Source organism: Ornithorhynchus anatinus, chromosome 5 (genome assembly GCF_004115215.2).
Source record: "Ornithorhynchus anatinus isolate Pmale09 chromosome 5, mOrnAna1.pri.v4, whole genome shotgun sequence".
In the NCBI taxonomy this organism is placed as follows: domain Eukaryota; kingdom Metazoa; phylum Chordata; class Mammalia; order Monotremata; family Ornithorhynchidae; genus Ornithorhynchus; species Ornithorhynchus anatinus.
In genome coordinates, this window is record NC_041732.1 from 30,108,139 (window position 1) to 30,131,231 (window position 23,093).

General features: G+C 41.5%; 1 protein-coding gene across 1 annotated transcript in view; it reads right to left on the bottom strand.

Annotated features, from left to right (window-relative positions):
- The window catches only part of ADAMTS17 (ADAM metallopeptidase with thrombospondin type 1 motif 17), a 368,163-nt gene that overhangs the window by 296,272 nt on the left and 48,798 nt on the right, over nucleotides 1-23,093 (bottom strand). The window contains exons 4-5 of the mRNA XM_029066734.2: nucleotides 20,080-20,252; nucleotides 1,961-2,044 (exon numbers count right to left, since the gene is read on the bottom strand). Of these exons, the coding sequence (XP_028922567.1) occupies nucleotides 1,961-2,044; nucleotides 20,080-20,252 (257 nt within the window). The remainder of the gene's footprint in view (nucleotides 1-1,960; nucleotides 2,045-20,079; nucleotides 20,253-23,093) is intronic.

The window sequence follows — 23,093 nt, forward strand, 5'->3', positions numbered from 1 at the left end:
TGCACATAGTAAGCGCTTAACAAATACCAACATTATTATTATTATTATCCTTGACTCGTCTCTCTCGTTCACCCCACACATCCTATCCATTACCAAGACCTGCAGGTTTCACCTCTACAATATCGCCAAGATCCGCCCTTTCCTCTCCACCCAAACGGCTACCTTACTGCTACGGGCTCTTGTTATATCCCGGCTAGACTACTGTGTCAGCCTTCTCTCTGATCTCCCTTCCTCCTCTCTCGCCCCGCTCCAGTCTATTCTTCACTCCGCTGCCCGGCTCATCTTCCTGCAGAAATGATCTGGGCATGTCACTCCCCTTCTTAAACAACTCCAGTGGTTGCCTATCAACCTCTGCTCCAAACAAAAACTCCTCACTCTAGGCTTCAAGGCTCTACATCACCTTGCCCCTTCCTACCTCTCCTCCCTTCTCTCTTTCTACCACCCACCCCGCACGCTCCGCTCCTCTGCCGCCCACCTCCTCACCGTCCCTCGGTCTCGTCTATCCCGCCGTCGACCCCTGGGCCACGTCCTCCCGCGGTCCTGGAACGCCCTCCCTCCTCACCTCCGCCAAACTGATTCTCTTCCCCTCTTCAAAACCCTACTTAAAACTCACCTCCTCCAAGAGGCCTTCCCAGACTGAGCTCCTTTTCTCCCTCTACTCCCTCTACCACCCCCCCTTCACCTCTCCGCAGCTAAACCCTCTTTTCCCCCTTTCCCTCTGCTCCTACCCCTCTCCCTTCCCATCCCCTCAGCACTGTACTCGTCTGCTCAACTGTATATATTTCCATTACCCTATTTATTTTGTTAATGAATTGTACATCGCCTCGATTCTATTTAGTTGCCATTGTTTTTACGAGATGTTCTTCCCCTCGACTCTATTTATTGCCATTGTTCTTGTCTATCCATCTCCCCCGATTAGACTGTAAGCCCGTCAAAAGGCAGGGACTGTCTCTATCTGTTGCCGACTTGTTCATTCCAAGCGCTTAGTACAGTGCTCTGCACATAGTAAGCGCTCAATAAATACTATTGAATGAATGAATGAATAATACTACACCATTTCCTCTATCTGTAACTTAATTTAATGTCTGTCTCTCCCTCTACACTGTAAACTCCCTCTGGGTAGAAATCAGGTCTACCAACTCTATTGACTTGTACTCCCCCAAGTGCTTAGTACAGTGCTCCACGTACAGTAAGCACTCCATATATACTTTTGATTAACTGAACAATTGCTTAATGGGCCCAGACCCAAGTGCACAGTTGATGCAAAAGGGAGTGGGAATAGCTGGGAAAATGAGGGGCTATTTAGGGAAGACTTCTTTGAAGAGGTGTGATTTTGATAAGGCTTTGATGATGGGGAAGAGTGGTGGTCTGTCAAATGCAAAGGGAGAGGGAGTTCCAGCCTAGTGGGAGCACATGAGCAGGGGGTAATCAGCCAGATGGATGAGATGGAGGTACAGTGCTCAGGTTGACAAGAAGAGTAAAGTGTGTGGGCTGGACTGCTGTAAGAGATAAGCGAGGTTAGGTAGAAAGGAAAGAGCGGATTGTATTATCAATTTACCCCGATAATGGAAGAGACAATATACATCCATTTGTACCAATCACACAGTATTCTTAACTTTGTCCTTAACCAAAGATTCCTCACCACTAAACAAAAATTAACTGAATTAAAGAGAACATGTGGGTCACATTCAGAATAATTTTACTTGAGGAAGTTTAAAGAAACCCATAAGATTTAAGGAAAACTTCTAATTTCCCTTGCACAGATACTTTAGGCAAACCTAGCACTTTTATCAACCACCCGTTCAGGGTAATAATCCACTGCAATTTACTGAATGACCAGTCTAAGAGCCAAATACCTAAACCAGCCACAATCAGTCACTTGCAATTTTCTTAATGCCTCAGAAATGTCTTCAATACTACGACTGCCGTAAAACTGGTCAAATGCCTTTGGGGGACTTACAGGGCGGTTTCGAAGCAGCACTAACTTGGTCAATTGAATGTTCACTTTAATTCCCAGGCTCTGGTGTTGAAACATGTTGTATACCTGTCAAGAAACAAAAAAGCAGTCTCAAAACAACGTGAGCAAAAGAGCTTCCAAAAAAGTTTTGTTCCAAAAATGTTCACATGAAAATTGAATTCCCAGAACAGAAAGGTATAAAATCAGGAAATCTGGCTTGAAATATGAATCCATGCAGCAAAAGGAATTTTATTTTTATATACTCACATACATATATTTGTGTGTGTATGTGTTTTATATATATATATATATTTATTTTCTAGGTATATATTTAGTAGAAATCATCTATAGATGGAGAACTTGTCTTTTTGACTGAGGATGGGGTTGCAGTCAATCCCCATTCATTCAGAAAAGGCTTCTGATTGGGTAGAATCCCTTTCTCTAATCCAAAGGAGGTTCTCTCTATTGCTCTTCAGATGGTTAGAAATGGTCTCCAGAGTACTAGACTAAGTAAATGGGGTAAGTCTACCTCCAATTTCTGATTGGGTGGATAAATCATCACTGGAAGGATATCTTTGTTCTAAGTGAGAGGTCTGGTCGGAGTAGAACAGCTTGCTGCATTTATTAACATTTTGAATACATAAAGGAGTAAAATTCCATTTTTCCATTCTGTTGATATTCAGAATTTATCAATTATTGGCCATGAATTATTTCATTTTGGGGACAGAAAAAGCCCACCTGCTACTGAGAATAATGATGAAAATTTGCTTCTCTGCAGTTGAAATTCAAATAGATTAGCCTGTGACAATTTTTAAATTCCCCAAACAACATTAGCATTGAATTTGATTCACTGATTTTTCAAGCAATGTCCTCCATTATGTAAGCTCGCTGTGGACAGGAAACGTGTCTATTTTTAGATTGTAATAATAATAATAATGGTATTTGTTAAGTGCTTACTATGTGCCAGGCACTGTATTAAGTGCTGGGGTGGTTACAAGAAAATTGAGTTGGACACAGTCCCTGTCTCACATGGTGCTCACAGTCTTAATCCCCTTTTAACAGTTGAGGTAACTGAGGATGAGAGGTGAAATGACTTGCCCAAGGTCACACAGCAAACAAGTGATGGAGCCAGGATTAGAACCCATGACCTTCACACTCCCAGGCTGGTGCTCAATCCATTACACCATGCTGCTTCACATTCCCTGTTCTCTCTTTAGTCTCCCAAGCACTTACCACAGTGCTGTGCACACAAGTGCTCAATAAATATGACAATGAATGAATGACAGTTTAATACTTGCAAAGTCACATCTCCTCCAAGATATTTTCCCCAATTAAGCCCTTTTTATCTCCAGACTTTCTCTCCCTTCTGCATCACCTATGCAATTGTATCTGTGACCGTTGGACATTTGATATTCACCCCACTCACTACCCCACAACATTTACGTACCATGCTTTTAAATTGTATATTATAAATCATTATAAATTATTTTTGTTGCCTGTCCCCCACCTCTAGGCTGTAAATTAGTCATGGGCAGGGAACGTGTCACTAATTCTGTTGTACTGTACTCTCCCAAGTGCATAGTACAGTGCTCTGCACATGGCAAGCACTCAATAAATACCACTGATTGATTGACTGATTGCAACTCAAGCAGCTCTTTCCTCTCCACTACTAATCCTTGCTCCTCTCTGTCTACATCCAACTAGGGAAGCAGTAAGGTTTAAAGGAAAGATCTTGGGCCTGGGAGTCCAAGGACTTGGGTTCTAATTCTGATCTGCCACTTGTCTGTTGTGTGACCTTGGGCAAATCACTCAACTTCTCTGTGTCTCAGTTGATTCATCTGTAAAACGGGAATTAAGACTATGAGCCCCATTTGAGATATGGACTGTGTCCAACTCAACTGTCTTGTATCTACCTCTAGGCCTAGTACAGTGCTTGGAACATAGTAAGTGGTTAACCATACTATCTATTTCCCCAATTCTTGCTAGACCTGTTCATCATGAGAGACACCTGATGAGACCCTTTCTCCAGAGTTCTTCATCACCAAGCATAGCCCTACCAGGTATTCCCCTATTGCTGATGGTTTTGTTAAGTCCACTAATAATAACTCATATTTGTTAAGTGCTTATTATGTGCCAGGCACTAAGCACTGGGGTGCATACAAGCAAATTGGATTGGACATAGTCCCTGTCCCACGTGGGGCTCATAGTTTCCTTCCCCATTTTACAGATGAGGTAACTGAGGCACAGAGAATAATAACAATAATAATAATAATTATGGTATTTGATAAGTGCTTACTATGTGCCAAGCACTGTTCAAAGTGCTGGGGTAGACACAAGGTAATCAGGTTGACCCATGTGAGGCTCACTGTCTTAATCCCCATTTTACAGATGAGGTAACTGAGGCACGGAGAAGTTGAGTGACTTGCTCAAAGTCACACAGCTGATATGACCTCTGACTTCCAAGCCCGTGCTCTTTCCACTAAGCCACACTGCATCTAGAGAAGTATAGTGACTTGCCCAAAGCCACACAGCAGACAAGTGGCAGTCAGGATTATAACCCATAACCTTCTACTCCATGACCTGTACTCTATTCACTAGCCATGCTGCTCTTATGTAACAGAGCCATCACCAAAACATCCAATCCAAGACTGATCCATCTACAAATATCTGTATTTCAAAGTACCTTAACCTGTTGAGCAAGATCGTTGGAGTAAGCTCAGTGGGGTCAGGGAACGTGTCTACCAACTAACTCATATTGTATTCTCCTAAGTGCTTAGTACAGTTGCCTGTTTACTTATTTTGATGTGCTTATATCTATAATTCTATTTTTTATATAGATGCCTGTTTACTTGTTTTGATGTCTGTCCTCCACTTCCGTGAGCCTGTTGTTGGGTGGGGATTGTCTCTGTTGACAAATTGTACTTTCCAAGTGCTTAGTACAGTGCTCTGCACACAGTAAGTGCTCAATAAATACAATTGAATGAATGAATACAGTGCTCTGCACAAAATAAGCTCTCAAAAAATGCAACTGACTGATTAATTGAAGGAGGGTTTGGGACTTGCTCCCCAAGAGGGGATGGCTAGTAAAAGTGGCTTATATAGCCTTCCTTTAAGGCCTAGAAAATCTATAAATAAAAACCTTTAATAAAGTCAGATAGAAAACTATATTCCCCTTCATGAGGACCTTTCATGAGAGTAGAAAGAATTTTGCTAGCAATGGTTAGCATGTGAAACTTACTGCAATGTTCATTCAGCTGCCAGGGTACCTACCAATGCAAATGTAACCCATGGTACTGAAATATTTTACTTATAAAATTAAACAAGGCTATATCAGGCAAAGCCAAAGTAAAACTATTCAGAAACACCATACATGCTCCACATAAATACCCAGCAGGCCAACATACTTTCTACGATAAAGGTGGCTGTGCCATTTCCTAAATTTCACATGTTTAAATGTGCAAGCTTGGCTTGGCAAACTCAAAATGAAAGTGTTTATCCTTCCTTAATTTTATATCTTCCCACACATTAAAAAAAGTTAAAATATAAGTACATTTATAGTGTTTACAATGTCAAGCACATTTTTTGTAGAATTCATCCTACAAAGATTTCATTTTTAGCCAGACCTACCTGGGGTAAATATATCAGTAATATCAACATAGGTTCGTCAAGACTGCACCGTGCAAATAGGTTAATATGCCATTTGTCTGTCCCGTACCATTTCAGGAACCCCAACATAAGCCCATCTGCATTGCTGACAATCTGTATTTCAGACTTTTCTGCCCTGATCCCCCCAACCCTACTTTCACAGTGAAAACCATCATCCCTAGCATCCAGTGCTGAGCACTGTACTAAGCACATGAGAGAGTAAAATAGAGTTAGTAGACCTGTCCCTTGTCCACCTGGAGCTTACAGTCTAGAGGGGGAGACAGATATTAAAATCAATTATATGTACATAAATACTATGGGGCTGATGGTGGATGAATTTCAAGTGCTTAAAGGGTACAGATTCAAGTTTTTAGGTGACAAAGAAGGGACCATTAATGTACATACCTGTAATTTATTTGTCTCCCCCTCTAGACCTTTAAGCTCACTGTGGGCAAGGAATGTCACTGTTTATTGTTATATTGTACAGTGCTCTGCACATAGTAAGTACTCAATATGATTGAATGAATGAGAGGGAATAGGGGAAATGAGGGCTTAGCTGAGGAAACCCTCTGAGAGGAGATGTGGTTTTTATATGACTTTGAAGGGGTAGTGGTGGCCTGTCATTTTTGAAGGGAGAGGGAGTTACCCCATCACATGGGTAAAAGGTCACCGGTGAGTTTTTACTAAATTGGCATTAGAGGAGCTAAGGGTGGGGACTGGTTTGTAGTAGGAAATCAGCGAGGTGAGATTCGAGGAAGGGGTGAGCCGACTCAGTGCTTCAAGTCAATAGTAAGGAGTTTCTGTTTGATGAGGAGTTGGATGGACATTTTTAGAAAAATGAACTGGATAGCACAGTGAAGTGGAGAGAAACAGGAGGCACGGAGGTCGGTGAGGAGACTGATGCAGCAGTCAAGGCATGATAGGATAAGTGCTTGGATCAGTGCAGAAGAAGTTCAAATGAAGAGGAACGGGTGGATTTCAGCGATGTTGTGAAGTTAGAATTGACAGGATTTAGTGGCAGATCAAATGTGTAAGTTGAATAAGAGATGAGTCTATGCAAAGGCTTGTAAGATGGGGAGATAGTGGGGTTATCTACAGTGTTGGGAAAGATAGGGAAGACAGAGCTTGGACAGGGAGATGAAGTGTTAGTTGTCTCTGAAGCCAATTCAAAGAAAGTCTCTAACATATCTAATTTTTATAGCCACAGGCTATGTCCCTCATTTCTAATATCCAATGTATCTAACAAAATGTGAAATTCAGTAGAATTTTAGATTTCACTAAATATCCTGGAAATGAATTTATGCTGGAGAGTACTGAATGAAAATAAATCTTTAATACACCAAAATACTGGAAGAAATTACCTATTACTTCCATATCCAACATTCCAGTTCAGTAATTTACCCCCATTTTTACTAGTTTCAATATGGAAACTTAATTGGCACCAGAACTACATTCCCACATTTTCCCCTAGGTCAAGCTCCTCCCTTGAAGCAAATCTTTCCAAAAATGGTGTGAAGAGGAAATACACTGTAAAAAGGTTTATGCTTTAAATAACTTCTAATAACTGCAGGAGTGTGTTTGCCAGCCTACCTAGGATTGGGGTGATAAGGAGAAGGAAGCTTAAAAAGCAGCTGGTAAGTTTTTGCCACTTGGCTCAATCAGTCTACCAACTGTACTTCTTTAGTGCCTATGTGCAGAACACTGTGCTTGGCATTTGATTATATTTAATGGGGTTATTCATTCATTCAATAGTATTTATTGAGCACTTACTATGTGCAGAGCACTGTACTAAGCACTTGGAATGTACAAATCAGTAACAGATAGAGACAGTCCCTGCCCTTTGACGGGCTTACAGTCTAATCGGGGGAGACGGACAGACAAGAATAATAGCAATAAATAGAATCAAGGGGAATAAATAGAATCAAGGGGATTAGAACACAGAATCCCTGATTTGAAGTCTTGTGGGGAAGATAGACACAAACTAAGTTACACACAGAAGGAAGAGGATGGAAAGGTTTAAATAACAGAGTAAGAAGATATGTATGGAAGTGGTACAGGTAAGAACTAGGAGGGCATAGATAAGTGCGAGGATAGCGAGGATAGCACCCTGAGAAGGGAAAAGTTAATTGGAGAAAGCTTCCTGGAGGAAGTGAGATTTCAGAAAAGTAATTGAATATGGGGACAACTGATCAATGGATTTGAAACAGGAGAAGGGTACAAGCAATAGGTACTGCCTTCCAGTCTCTCCCATTCCAGTCCGCACTTTACTGGCTGAATTATTTTCCTTAAAAAATTGTTCTGTGCACATCTCCACACTCTTCAAGAACCTTCAATTGTTCCCATTCACCTACACTTCAAACAGAAGCTCTTTACCATCCACTTTAAAGCACTCCATCAGCTCTCCTGCCTTCTATCTAACCACTACAAACCCAGCCCTCACACTTTGATACTTTTACACCTAAGCTTAATGTCATCTCCATCGCAGTCAATCCCTTGCTCACATCCTCCCCCCACTGGCCTGGAACTCCGTCCCCCTTCATATCTGACAGATCACAACTCTTCCCATTTTCAAAGCCCTACTAAAATCATATCTCCTCCAAGAAGCCTTCCTTAAGTAACCTCTCATTTCCCCACTCTATTTGCCATCCATTTTATATCACCTATGCATTTGAATTTGTATCCCTGAATAAATAATTATGGTATTTGTTAAGCATTTACTATGTGCCAAGCACTGTTCTAAGCATTGGAGCACTGTCATTTTGATGTTCACCTCAACCCTGGCTCAACAGCCCTTATATATATAATACTTTGTTACTTCCCCTTTTTGTTATTTATTTTAATGTCTGTCTCCTCAATGACATTGCAAGCTTCTAGTGGGCAGGGAACATGTTTATTATGTATTGTACTCTCCCAAGCACTTAGTACAGTGCTCTGCACACAGTAAATGCTAGATCAATAACATTAACTGAGGGGTGATACTCAGGCATATGGGCATATGGAATAAGTTTGAAAGGAGTGGAGAGTGAGAGCTGTGGTGTAGTGATACAGAGAGTGATAAGGAGAGTGTGGGTAAGTAAGAGAAGGAGGAGCTGAGAGAGTGTTTTTATGCCAGTGGTCAGGGGTTTGTTATGTGGAGAGGAGTGGGTGGCTATTGAAGATTTTTGAGGAGAGGGGAGACGTGTGGAACAACATTTTTAGAAACATGATCTGGGCTGAAGACTGTGGTATAGATTGTAGAGGAAAGAGAATAGAAGCAGATGACCCAAGTAGAAGACTGATTAAGGAAAGGATGGATTTGAGAAATGCTATGGAGGAAAAACCAAGATGATTTATTAACAGACTGTGAGACCTGCAAGAGTAAAGAATCAAGGTAAAACCAGGGATGTGGGCTTCAGAAACAGAGAAGATGGTGTTGTCAGCTGGGATGGGAAAGTCAGGTGAAGGAGTGGATTTGGGAGTGGACTAAAGTGTGCTTTAGTCACAGGCAGGAAATTCATGTGAAAATGTTCCAGAGGCTAAAGGAAATGTGAGAGTGCAGAGGGAGCCATTCACATAAAGGTGACTAGAACTAGAAATTCTCATTTAATGTCCACATACTCAAGAAACTGGGCCAAAAGGAAATCAAACAGTGGGCCTAAAAAAAAGACAGCACATCTCTAAACAAAATTTAATAAACACTGACTTTTCTATTCCTCCTCTTCAAAGGAAATTTGTTACGGTAAAAGAAGGCTTAAATTTTCCTAATTTATGAGGTTAGAGACAAAGACCAGATTGCAACTTTGGAAACATGAATAAAACCAGTGTACATTTTAGGAGATAGTGGAAAAACTTAATTGACCTGAAAACTATTTGAATCAATCCACATTTATTTCAGCAGGACTATCACTGTTTAGTACTTCAGTTGCTGACAATTATAGCATCAAGGAATAGAAAGGGGGCTCACCCCCTGCCTCCACCCAAGTCACCAAAACATCCGAGACAGACAGGTGGCTGTGTATCCATCTTCTCCTTAGAGACCACCGGAATGGAGACTATCCAATCTCCCTCAGGTTCTCTCCAGGTTCATCTCCCTGAGAGTCAAGAGGTTTTTCCTGTGTCCATCCCAAATTTCCCCTGTTTAAATTTAAGACTTTTCTCTTGCTTGGTCCTCTGTGGAGATCCTGTTTCAATTTTATCCACAGGGATTATGCTATTTACTTTTAAATTTCTGAGTCATTTTACTTATTCTCTGGGAACCTTTGACAAGCTTCCAGGGTATGGGTGCCTATACTCAGTTGAAAAATCTGTGCTTGACTCCTAAAGAGTTCTCAATAAACAAGTGTTGACTAGAGAATGAATTAATTTACTAGTCAGTACCAAGGCCACACATGGGCCACATTACCCAACCAAAATAGATCTTTGCGGGCTATTTATTGGATAAGGTTTCAAACCCCTTTTCTTCAAATCAAATTACTAAGGAACTTGAAGAACCACTGATTCAATTTGGTGACCATTACATAAACTAAGAGGTAACACTGACATTTTGTCTATCAAGTGGCTCCATTTTCTAGTTTAGTTGCTCAAAGGCAGAACTAAGTTACATTTTACCTAAGAAAAGTAAGTTTGTAAATATTATTCCACAAAGCAGCTGCAGAGTGGGCACTTTTATTGCATGTTGTAAAAAGTGACAGTCCATCATCCAGCTTTACAAAAGTAGCAGAGTTGACCCAGAATAAGCAACTTTGCTAAATTGCTAAGAAAGCCCCTTAGATCATTCAGAGCTTTATTATTAACATTCAGATTTTTAGGGCAAGTGATTTTCAGTTTGCAAGACACTTGAAAGCACAGGTGTGGGAGCCTTTAGGTCAATGTAAATCAGGTATTAATGATGATTAATGATGGTATTTGTTAAGCACTGCACTAAGCCCTGGGGTAAATAATTGGTGGAACACAGTCCCTGTCCCAAATGGGGCTTAAAGTCCAGTCACCATCTTTCAGAGAAGCATTCAGTTTCTAGATGAACAGCAATGCTGTTTAGTCTTCTTTCCCTACAACCCAGGCTTGTTCTTTAAAGTTGGATTGCTACAGTTATTTCAGGCAATTGAATTTTAAGGAACCTTGGTTACCAAATTTCACACTACTCCAAGTAAGTTGAAAACAAATGTTCCTCAGACATATTTTAAAATCAGGAACTCACATATGCATTGAGAGGGACCGCAGTAGTGCTACTGGTATTTCTCTCTCACGCTTTTGTTAAAAAAAACCAAAACATTAGATTCCTCCACTACTGGGAAACATGTCAGTGGCTACATAATGAATATTGATGGCTGATCTGAACTCTTTTAATTCTAATCACAGATCATTCCATATTTCTTTATACCAGACGTGCATTCAAGGCTGATAAGGATAAGAAGGATAAGGCTGGTTACCTTATCTAGAATCTGAAAATGAATTTCCAGAATCTTTTCATCCTTGCAGATTTCTAATTCAAAACAATGACCTAAATTGTCCTAGGAAATAGTGTATAAGTAACTTTGACCTTGAGAGGACTTGTGAAGCAAGGTTCAGTGTATTTAAATGGTTTGCTGCACAAAATAAAGGAAATTAATGATTTCAAATATTGCCATTTTTCCTTAACACACTTCCTACTATCTGCAGAACTACTGTCTACTTTGTGAGCAGGATGGAGCTACCTCCTCCCAGTGGTCTGGGAAACTTTCTGGAATTGCAGGACAAAGGACCTCTTTGTGGGCAGGGATCATATCTACCAACTATACTGTATTGAACTCTCCCAAGTGCTTAGTACAGTGCTTTGTCAGTCAATCATATTTATTGAGCACTTAGTGTGTGTAAAGCACTTTACTAAGCGCTTGGGAGAGTACAATATAACAACTCACAGACATTCCCTGCCCATGAGCTTACACTCTAGAGAACAAGCTTATAGTAAGCACTCCATAAATACTATTGACTAATTGATTGCAGCTTCTAAGGGGAAGGCTTTCCATAGACTGGAAGGATTTAACAGAACATTTCCAGGTGAGGCCAAGCAGGCCCCCATTCTTCATTCCTCTTTTAGAAAAGTGCAATTTACTTTTCAGAGCACAGGAAAAATGCCTGGGTATCAATACTGCACTTGGGAAATCACGAAAACTCCAGATGCTGAAATCCCCAAACATGGAAATACACCTAATCAGGATCGAAATGATGTCTGCAGCAGCTAAGGAAGATTTTTTCATCTGCCTCAGTATCAGTTTAATCAATTAATCACATCAATTACTGGTATTTATTGAGAGCTGTGTGCAGGGCACTGTACTAAATTCTTGGGGGACAGTACAGTACAGCCTAGTTGGTAAATGCATTCCCTGCCCATAAGATGTTTACAACCTAGAGAGGGAGACAAACATTAAAATAAAGTGAGAATGAAGACACTGTGTTAATTGCTATACTTGTGATTCCAGTGAGACATACTCAATCCCCCTTAGCTTCTTTTCTCTTGACCCAAGATGTGTATTCAAGTTTGCACACATATCAAGAAGATAATCTCAACATCCAGGAGAAAGAGGAGACATATAAAGTATCTCTACAGTCCCTCTCTCTTGCATTCATACTGTTTGATAACAAGTGGTCTAAATCAAAAGTGTTCAAGTAGACACTGATCACAGAAACCACCAGCTGACTACAAGAAACGAGATGCTGGATCTGAATGGATTCCTAAGGAAGTTCTGGTTCCCAACGAACTTAATTTATTTGATTCTGGTCCTGGGGACTGCACCTATTCCAGTGACACAGGGAGGGGATGTGGAGGGAAATGCTGTGCAGGTAACTGGCTTTGAGAATCCCAGAGTGATAATAACAAGTCCAAGCAAACGCCAAGGATTTTGGTGGGAATGTCTCAGGTGGGTTCAATACCAAACCAGTTAGGTGCTGTGCAGTCCAGATGTGGGGAAGTGTCAGCACTGACTCTCTCTTGTTGGTCCTTGACATTGGCCCAGGGGATCTAGACCCTATGTTGGAAGGAATGGGGAAGTAGGAATGGGACTTAATTCCTATCTGCTGCCAAATGGGGCCCTCAGAAAAGCTCTAGAGTGAACTAAAATTCTTCCCCAGTGACCAAAATCCTATAAGAAATCTGCTGGATGCCATTAAATGCAAGGGTGGTGGTTGGGGGAGGATTTGAAAAAAAATCACTTTTCCCTTCCTCTCAGCAGACATATCACCATATGTAACCACAAAGTGGCATGTATCATAAGTTGGAGAGGGGAAGGAAGTGGCATTTAACCAGCTGATTGAGCTGTCTCAGATGATACAATGGTATAGTTGGGGAAACTTAAGTTTGTGGGCAAAGTTCTAACTTTAATAACAAAAAGAAGAAATTAAGTAATTTTGAAAAAACTGGATTTGCTGTAACTGTTTCATATATATTTACATATCTACACACACATGCACGCACACACTCACCAGGTGTCTCTGATGATTCACGAAAGTGAGTCAACTGATGAACTAATTTTCAAGACCAACATATATTTAACAGGGCCCTAGACTCAGGAGCCATTTATGAAAAAGGGATGCCAGTTTATCAAGTCATCCCTTCTGTTCCGAAAGAGTGCTCTTAGGTCATTAACGTCAACCTAAAATGCAGCTCCTACACGACAACTGTAAAAGCACAATAAAACTGGGTATTAAACACTCCATACCAACTTTTACAAGTTTTAATTGGTGTAAAACATTTTCATAAACCACAAGGGGAAAAGGAACTAATGGTGAAGGTTGTAATGGGATATTAATATCCTTTCATTTCTCCAAGAATCTTCACTGGAGCCTTGGATGGAGAAGGCAGAGGTTTTCCTGCTCCATCTGCACACCCACACTCTCTAAGCCGAAATGAAACATGGAGCTGGGCTGGAGCCCATTCTTCCTTTGAAGTAAGATAGCTGTTTACATAAGCTTGCCACTAAATGTGTTTGGAAAGGGTACTGCTACCATTTACTGCAGTAGACTTCACATTCCAAAAGAATTTGAGCACAGAAAACCAGTTTGATTCTTGAAGGCCCACATGAAAACTTTTCTTTTAATGACATTTAAGGGATCGCTAGCTTCATGTTTATGCTTGCTGTTTTAAAAGAGCTTTGCCTTAATGGCATGGCTCTTAAAAACAGATGCAAGAGAGCTAAGATTATACACACGGCAATCATTTACTCAGGTTCCTCATTCGGTTTAGAAGTTTATTTCCAGACAAAATACCAATTTATTCCAACCATCAACAGCACTTTTTTTTTAATATAGCAGTCTTTGGGTCATCAAAACTAATGGTAAGAATTTTGATTTTGAATTATATTTGATGATCTTTCCTAGACTACTATAACTCCATCCCCAGATAAAAAACAGATAACAGGTTTATTTGAAGCTATTCATTATTACCTTGGAGAAAGCTGTCCTGTAGTCAGAGCACAGATAAACAAGCACTTGACTCAAAGTAAGTGCTTAACAAATATCCTCCTTATTATTATGTTCAAATTCCAATGTCTCTTCCTCTCTCTGATTCAGATTTGCCCTAAAAACTTGCCAAGTATTAAAAACTCTATGAATTTTATCTCCAGTGACAATAATAATAATAATAATGTTGGTATTTGTTAAGCGCTTACTATGTGCTGAGCACTGTTCTAAGCGCTGGGGGAGATACAGGGTAATCAGGTTGTCCCACGTGAGGCTCACAGTTAATCCCCATTTTACAGATGAGGGAACTGAGGCACAGAGAAGTTAAGTGACTTGCCCACAGTCACACAGCCGACAAGTGGCAGAGCTGGGAGTCGAACTCATGACCTCTGACTCCGAAGCCCAGGCTCTTTTCCACTGAGCCACGCTGCTTCCCCAATCACATTAGTAACTACCTTGAGGTGAATTAAAAGTGTTTGGTGATATTTTTGTTGAGCAGATTACCTCAGCAGGATACTGTCAATGGTAAAATCATCATCATCAACAGTAGTATTTACTAATCACTTACGTGCAGATCACTGTACTAAGTGCTTGGGAGAGTACAATACTACAGGTTGGGAGACATATTCCCTGCCTACAAGGAGTTTACAGTCTAGAGAGGGAGACAAATATTGAGATGCAAAATTAGTTTAACACACAGGATTTATAGATACATACATACCGGCTGTGAGGTTGGGTATGCCAAATATCAAATGCCCAAATGTCACAGATTCAAGTGCATAGGTAATGCAAAAAGGAATGGGGGCCGAAGAAAAGAGGGCTTAATTGGAAAAGCCTCTTGAAGGAGGTGTGACTGCAATAGGGTTTCGAACTTTAGGAGAGTGGTGGTCTAGCATATATGAAGGGGAAGGGAGTTCCAGATTAGGGGGAAAACATGGTAAAGGGGTCAGTGGTGAGATAGATGTGAACGGGGGAGAGTGAGCAGGTTGGGGCTATAGGAGTGAAGCGTGTGGGCTGGCCTGTAGCAGGAAATCAGGGAGGTAAGGTACGAGGGGGCAAGCTGATGGTAAGGAGTTTCGGTTTGCTGTGGAGTTGGATGAGCAACCATTGGAGGTTCTTGAGGAGTCTGGAGATATGGACCCAAACATTTTTGTTGAAAAATGATCCATGCAGGAGAACAAAGTATGGACTGGAGTGGGGCGAGACAGAAGGTAGATGGGTCAGCACGGAGGCAGATGCAGTAAAAAATGTTGGTATTTGTTAAGCGCTTACTATGTGCAGAGCACTGTTCTAAGCGCTGGGGTAAACAGAGGGGAATCAGGTTGTCCCACGTGGGGCTCACAATCTTAATCCCCATTTTACAGATGAGGGAACTGAGGCACAGAGAAGTTAAGTGACTTGCCCACAGTCACACAGCTGACAAGTGGCAGAGCTGGGATTCGAACTCATGAGCCCTGACTCCAAAGCCCATGCTCTTTCCACTGCGCCACGCTGCTTCTCTAAAGGCAGAATAGAACAAGTGCTTGGGTCAGTGTGGTAGCAGTTTGGATGGAGAGGAAAGGATGGATTTTAGCAATTTTGTGAAGGTAGAACTGGCAGGATCTGGTGACAGATTCAATATGTGGGTTGAATGAGAGATGAGTTCAGGGTAACTACCAGGTTACGGGCTTGTGAGATAGAGAGAATAGTAGTATTGTCTAAGGTGGTGAGAAAGACAAAATGAGGAAAGAGTTTGAGTGGAAAGATACAATGCATTCCATTCTGGATATTGTAAGTTTGAGGTGTCGGTGGGACATCTAAATAGAGGCATCCTGAAGGGAGGAGGAAATGCAAAACTAGAGAGAGACATCAGGGCTGGAGGTGTAGATTTAGGAGTCATCCTTATATAAATGGTAGTTGAAGCCACAGGAGTGAATTAGTTCTTCAAGGGAGTGGGTGTAGTTGGAGAATAGAAGGAGACCCAGAAATGCTTTTAGAGTCATGTCCATTTGACTTCAATTGTGACTCTTGCCTGGGGTTAGAATAGCACATCCTGTTCTCCACAATCCTTAAAGAGTTATATGTGCTGAGATACGTTTTAGGATAGAAATGGATTGTATTAAGATCCCTCACAGGTAGAAACTATGGGACCTGTCTGATACTCAACCTGAATTAACAGGTCTCTAGAGGAGGGAAGACAGAGGCAGGCCAGACACTTTAATCTCCTAGGGCTTGTACTCCCAGTGAGCATGAAGGGAATTCTACACTTACATCATGTTACCACTGCCACCATATGAACTAAGAACTGCAATTACTTCACTCAAGGCTGGGCCGGATTGGAAAAAAAAACAAAAAACACTGTGAAACACTGTGATATTTGTTAAGCGCTTACTATGTGTCAAGCACTGTACTAAGTACTGGAGAAGAAGCAAGATCATCAGGATGGACACAGTCTTTGTCCCCCCATAATAATAATAATAATTTTACAGTTGAGGAAGCTGAGGCACATAAAAGTTAAAGTGACTTGCCCACATTCCCCACCCCCTGTTTGCTGGAACCATCAGACTATAGTTTCCTGGACTGCACAAGTCTTTAGCATTGTAGATTTCTCTGATTGATATTTTGTTAATAATGGAAACAAGATTTGTGCTATGGGTTGGTACCAGTTTTTTTTCATTTGAATAATCAGTTGTTGCAGGAAAATTTATTATGTCAATCGGCTCATTTAGAGGCTTGTGCTCTGGAGTAGAAATGATAACTTTTAAAGGTTTGATTAGAGAGTAGTAGAAATATGACTTGCTAATGAAAGGACCTTAAGACCACAACAGTGCTATTGTTCTTCCTTTAGAATATTTGGGTAGATTGTAGTGTAGAAATTTGAAATATTTTATTTGTGCAAATGAAATAAAGCTTTTTCAGGAAACAGTGCTAAAACACTCAAACTGAGGGATCTCTCAGAGCTTACCACCACCAAAGATGGAATGATTCAATATCTTAATGTTATATTAAAAAGAATTACTTCCTGAAAACAACCATTTCATTACCACATTGTTTTTACTACATCTTCTGGGTAGGAAGCCACTAAGGAATTAGGGATCATTCTTCTGACAGTGCAAGCCTGGGAAGCAGCACGGCCTAATGGATGGAACATTGGCTGGGAGTCAGAAGGACTGGGTTCTGATTTTGGTTCTGCCACTTGCTTGCTATGTGATCTTGGGCAAATCACCTAAATTCTCGGTGCCTCAATTCCCTCATCTGTAAAGTGGGGATTAAGACAGGGGCACCCTGTGGGACACAGACTGTGCCCAATGTGACATGCTATCTACCCCAGGACTTAGTATAGAGCCTAGCACATATCTGGTGTTTAGCAAATACTATAGGGGGAAAAAAAGCCTACCTTTTTAACACTGCTACAATGTTGAAAAGAAGTGGTTGTGTGCATGCATATAACAGTTACATATGTATGAAAATCTAGTTTTCCTAGTTCATTGAGATCATAACTTCTGTATTAATAAGAAAACAATGTAGTTGCTTTCTAAAAAGAGTTAAGGAAAGCAAAAGCAATGCCACTACTGGGTCTATGCAGATCTGTATTCTGTCTCACAGGAGAGAGAGAACTAGAGACTTGGATGAACAGTGTTACCCCTCTTACCCTGTTTACAATCCTGCATTTTCTTCTGCTTACAGGACATCATCATATGGAGGATTCAAGGGCACCTTAAACTCAATATGGCAAAAACTCAACTCATCTTTACCTCACTTGTCCATTTCAAAGGACAATACCTGCATCCTCCCTGTCTGAGAAACTCATAACTTTGGTGTTACCTAATACAATTCTTGGTCCCACATCCCCTGGAATATTAGTCTGTGCCTAATTCTTGTTGGGTTTTTTTTTTCTTTTCCCACTCTCCTCTCAAGCCTTACTTTCACAACCTGGTTCAAGTCCTCCTCTGGATCACTGCATCAGTCTCCTTACAGGTCTCTTGTATCCAGTTTCTCTGCATTTGAGCCTATTTTATACTCAGCCATGCTGACCATCTTCCTAAAACACCATTCAGAAGACAGCCATCAGCTCTTTAAAAAATTTAAATGATGCTTTGCCTATGAATTGACCTTTCTGGTTGCCACTTCACACTGGAATGATGACTTGAAGAATCAGCATTCAATGAAACTGGTTAGGATGCAACCAGGGATACAATACATAAGAACTTTGACCTCAAAATTATACTGCGCAGCCTTGCTGTAGAAGCTCATTCTTGTTGTTCACAGGATACGGTGAACTTTTATCTGGAATAAGTTTACTATTATTATAAATATACACACACAAGAATAGCTATAACTGTCAAAATTGTAGTCATAGCCTAGAAACTTGGCATTATGGTAGTGTCAATCTAGGCAGTAATAAGGTTCTAAACTAGTGGGGCCAAGAGACTTGGGGTTCCAGATCAAACTTCATCCTCTCCCTGAAATGGGTACATGCCCTTCTCTCCAGTTTTTCCTCTTTCCACCTAGTCACTCCTCCCGTCTGGGCTGTTTAATGCCCCTAGAGTAGGGTAGTAGAAGTAAAGGGAAGAGAGGAGAGAAAGGATGGCTATTATGAAACACTCTCTCCCTACACCCTGACGACTGCAAGGGGATTCCCTTTTGGTATTCATTCAATCACTCGTATTTATTGAGTGCTTACTGGGTGCAGAGCACTGTATTATGCATTTAAGAGAGTACAATACAGACATTTCCCTGCCCACAATGATCTTACCATCTGGGGTGGGGGAGACAGACATCAATACAAATAAATGAAATACAGATACATACCTAAGTGCTGTCGAACTGGGAGAGATGGGAGGAGTTAGCTCTATTGGCCCAATGTACAGGAAAATCATTACTAAACCTATTGCCACACCTCAATGCATTGCACCAAGTGGATGCTCAACAACAACCATTACTGTACTATTGAAGGTGAGGAGGACTTGAACCAGGATGGTGAATGTAAGGGTAGAGAGGAGAGTGGGAACAGAAAAACCATCAAGAGTTAGCCACATGGAAGCAGAATGGCCAGTGGATAAGAGCACAGAGTCAGAAGGATGTGGATTCTAATCTGGACTCCTCCACATGTCTACTATGTGACCTTGAGTAAGTCACTTAACTTCTCTGTGCCTCAGTTACCTCATTTGTAAAATGGAGATTGAAACAATGAATTCCAGGTGGGACAGGCACTGTGTCTGACCTGATGATCCTGTATCTACCCCAGCGCTTAGAACAGTGTTTGACACATAGTAAGTACTTTAACAAATGCCATCATTATTATTATGCCTTAGCTTTTTATTGCTGTTTTTTAAAATCCCATTTTGAAACTGCAGTTGTGAGGCTTGTAACACTCACTTCTGGACTCTCACACTCTCTCACCTCACTGCCACCAGCAACTTATGGTGGTAATGGGCTCAGGGTGTAAAGAACCCAAACTACAACTGGAAAGAGTATGCACAAGTACCTTGTACTAATATGAAAGTTTTTGTGATCTTTCACCCTCCCACCAAAATTTTGCCCCCTCCTCACTGCTCAAAACTTGAAGCTCCAGGACAGGGACATAAAAACTATTGGGGTATAGGCTGCTGCCAATAGCTAAATCGATCCACTCGATGCCAGGGAGAGCACTGAATGTGCTAGACCCCCTGCATAGATAACTGATGATAATAATGACTGTGGTATTCATTAAGCTCTTACTATGAGCCAGGCAGTGTACTAAGCACTGGATGAGATAGTGAAGGGGAAACAGCAGATTTCGGAATGACCAGAAAGGCAGAGTGGATAGACCATGGGCCTGGGAGTCAGAAGGCTATGGGTTCTAATCCCAGCTCTGCCACTTGTCTGTTGTGTGACATTGGTCAAGTCACTGCACTTTTCTGGGCCTCAGCTCCATCATCTGGAAAATGGGTGAGACTGTGAGCCCCACGTGGAACAGGGATTGTGTTCAACCCGATTTGCTGTATCTAGCCCAGCGCTTAGTATGGTGCCTGGCACAAAATAAGTGCCTAAAAATATCATTATTATTATGCCACCAAAATAAAGAATGAGGTTAGAAGACATACCATGTTCATAACTGTAAGGATGAATCTCTGTGCCGCTTCAGCACCGTGGTATTGGACCATATCAGCATCAGCCACAACCAGGGTTTCCACAGTGTATTCATTGGTAAGTCTAATGGCATTTCTTCTCTCCCTCCAGTCACTAGTAGATTTAGTCTTCTTTTGCTTCTTTTTTTCTAGAAAAGAAAGTAGATACTCAAGGCATTTTCCAAAAAGCCAGGGCAAAATTAGAGAAGGGGCAGAAACAAACTACAAAAGACTTTCTACTGGGCTTTTGCTTATCTTCCCAAGAGATCTAAGATCTAAATTACAATAAAGACCATTATGAGTTCTACAATAATGAAGCCAATTGAGAGAGGAAAAGACAGAGGAAAAAAAAATGAAAGTCAATTTACATAGATTGAACATGAAAATCCACATATGCATATCACCAAAAACAGTTGCAATAAATAGAATTTGTGCTTATAAATTGTGTTTAAAAGAAAAGAAAAGCAAGAAGAAGCAGGGGTAGGGGACTATCATCTTAGTGGATCAAGGAGTAACACCAAAAGGCCTGCTGAAGAAGAAAAGACATGAGGGACAGAAAGGGGAGAGATTTAATCCCCAAGAGGAGAAACAGAGTTTGGCAGTTTTAAATCTTCAACAAAGACATTGACTGTGGTGTAATACACGACCCTGAATGTTTCTGGAGAAGAGTCTCCAAACTTCTAGTGCTTTTAGCCAAAAGAGTGCGCCTGTGTGCCTGCACAGAATTCCTATGAGTCAGTAATACCACTGGCCAGAACCATACAACCATTTTTTGAGGAGACCAGAATATAAGAAACAATTGGGGTTAAAAATATAATTGAGAGAGATATATTATTCATTCATTCAATAATATTTATTGAGCGCTTACTATGTGCAGAGCACTGTACTAAGCACTTGGAATGTACAAATCAGCAACAGATAGAGACAGTCCCTGCCCTTTGACGGGCTTACAGTCTAATCGGGGGAGACAGGCAGACAAGAATAATGGCAATAAAGAGAGTTAAGGGGACGAACATCTCAGAAAATCAATGGCAAATAAATAGAATCAGGGTGATGTACATCTCATTAAATAAAATAAATAGGGTGATGAAGATATATACAGTTGAGTGGACAAGTACAGTGCTGAAGGGATGGGATGAGAGAGGGGGAGGAGCAGAGGGAAAGGGGGGAGAAGAGGGCTTAGCTGCGGAGAGGTAAGGGGGGGTAGAGGGAGCAGAGGGAAAAGAGGGGAGCTCAGTCTGGGAAGGCCTCTTGGAGGAGGTGAGCTTTAAGTAGGGATTTGAAGAGGGGAAGAGAATTAGATTGTCGGAGGTGAGGAGGGAGGGCATTCCAGGACCGCGGGATGGCCCAGGGGTTGACAGCAAGATAGGCGAGACCGAGGGACGGTGAGGAGGTGGGCGGCAGAGGAGCGGAGTGTGCGGGGTGAGCAGTAGAAAGAGAGAAGGGAGGAGTGGTAGGAAGGGGCAAGGTGATGGAGAGCCTTGAAGCCTAGAGTGAGAAGTTTTTGTTTTGTGCAGAGGTTGATAGGCAACCACTGGAGGTTTTTAAGAAGGGGAGTGACACATCCAGAGCGTTTCTGCAGGAAGATAAGCCAGGCAGCGGAGTGAAGAATACACTAGAGCAGGGAGAGAGAGGAGGAAGGGAGATCAGAGAGAAGGCTGACACAGTAGTCTAGCCGGGATATTACGAGAGCCTGTAGCAGTAAGGTAGTTGTTTGGGTGGAGAGGAGAGGGTGGATCTTGGCGATATTAATTAGTGAAATGCTTGCTAAACATGAATGAAGAAATTTGAGATTCATGCTCTTTTTTAGCCCTAAACAGCCGAGGCATCAATCATCTAGAAAAGCTTCAGGAGAAAGGATGTTGGCTAGCCAAAGTTGAGCCCAAGGGAATCTCTGGGCAATCCAGAATTCTATGCCCTACCATAGTCATCAAGGACTGGAGTCATGTTTTCTCATGAAGTCAAACAAGCCAATATGGAAGAAGGAATCAGAGGACTAATCAACAGCATTTTTGAGTGCCAACTGTGTGATAAGTGCTTGGGAAGAGTACAGTAAAATTAGCAAACCAAAATCCTGCTCTCTGGGAGTATACAATATAGCAGAACATACAAATAGGGAGGGAGGCACATCGATTGAGTTCTCCTCTGATCTCCTCTGCCTCTCAAATTTAACCCCTCCCATTTCATTGACAATCCAACTCTTCTTCCCTTCTGGAGAGTTCGAGAAGATTCCCGCACTTAGACCCAGTTCCATAGAGACCTTCGCTCTGGCTCTGAGGTGGAAGCTCACGGGAAGCAGCGTGGCTCAGTGGAAAGAGCACAGGATTGGGAGTCAGAGGTCATGGGTTCGAATCCAGGCTCTGCCACTTGTCAGCTGTGTGACTGTGGGCAAGTCACTTAACTTCTCTGGGCCTCAGTTACCTCATCTGGAAAATGGGATTAAGCCTGTGAGCCTCATGTGGGACACACTAACTCCTTGTATACCCCAGCGCTTAGAACAGTGCTCTGAACATAGTAAGCGCTTAATAAATACCAACATTATTATTATTATTATTTACAATAATGATGATGATATTTTGTAAGAGCTCATTAGATACCAAAACTTGGGCAACCAGTTTGGGAAAATATGAAGGCTGAAGGCTCACCTCCTCTAAGAGGTCTTCCCAGACTATGCCCCCCTTTTCCTCAGCTCCCCTTTCCCTCCATGTTGCCCCGTCTCTCTCCCTTTGTTCTATGCCCCCATCCCCACCTTGCCCCACAGGACCTGTGTATATATGTACATATCTATAATTCTATTTATTTATATCAGTGCCTGTTTACTTGTTTTGATGTGTATATATCTGTAATTCTATTTATTTTTATTGATGCCTGTTTACTTGTTTTGATGTCTGTCTCCCCTTTAGACTGTAAGCCCGGTGTGGGCAGGGATTGTCTTTATTGCTGAATTGTATTTTCCAAGTGCTTAGTACAGTGCTCTGCACACAGTAAGC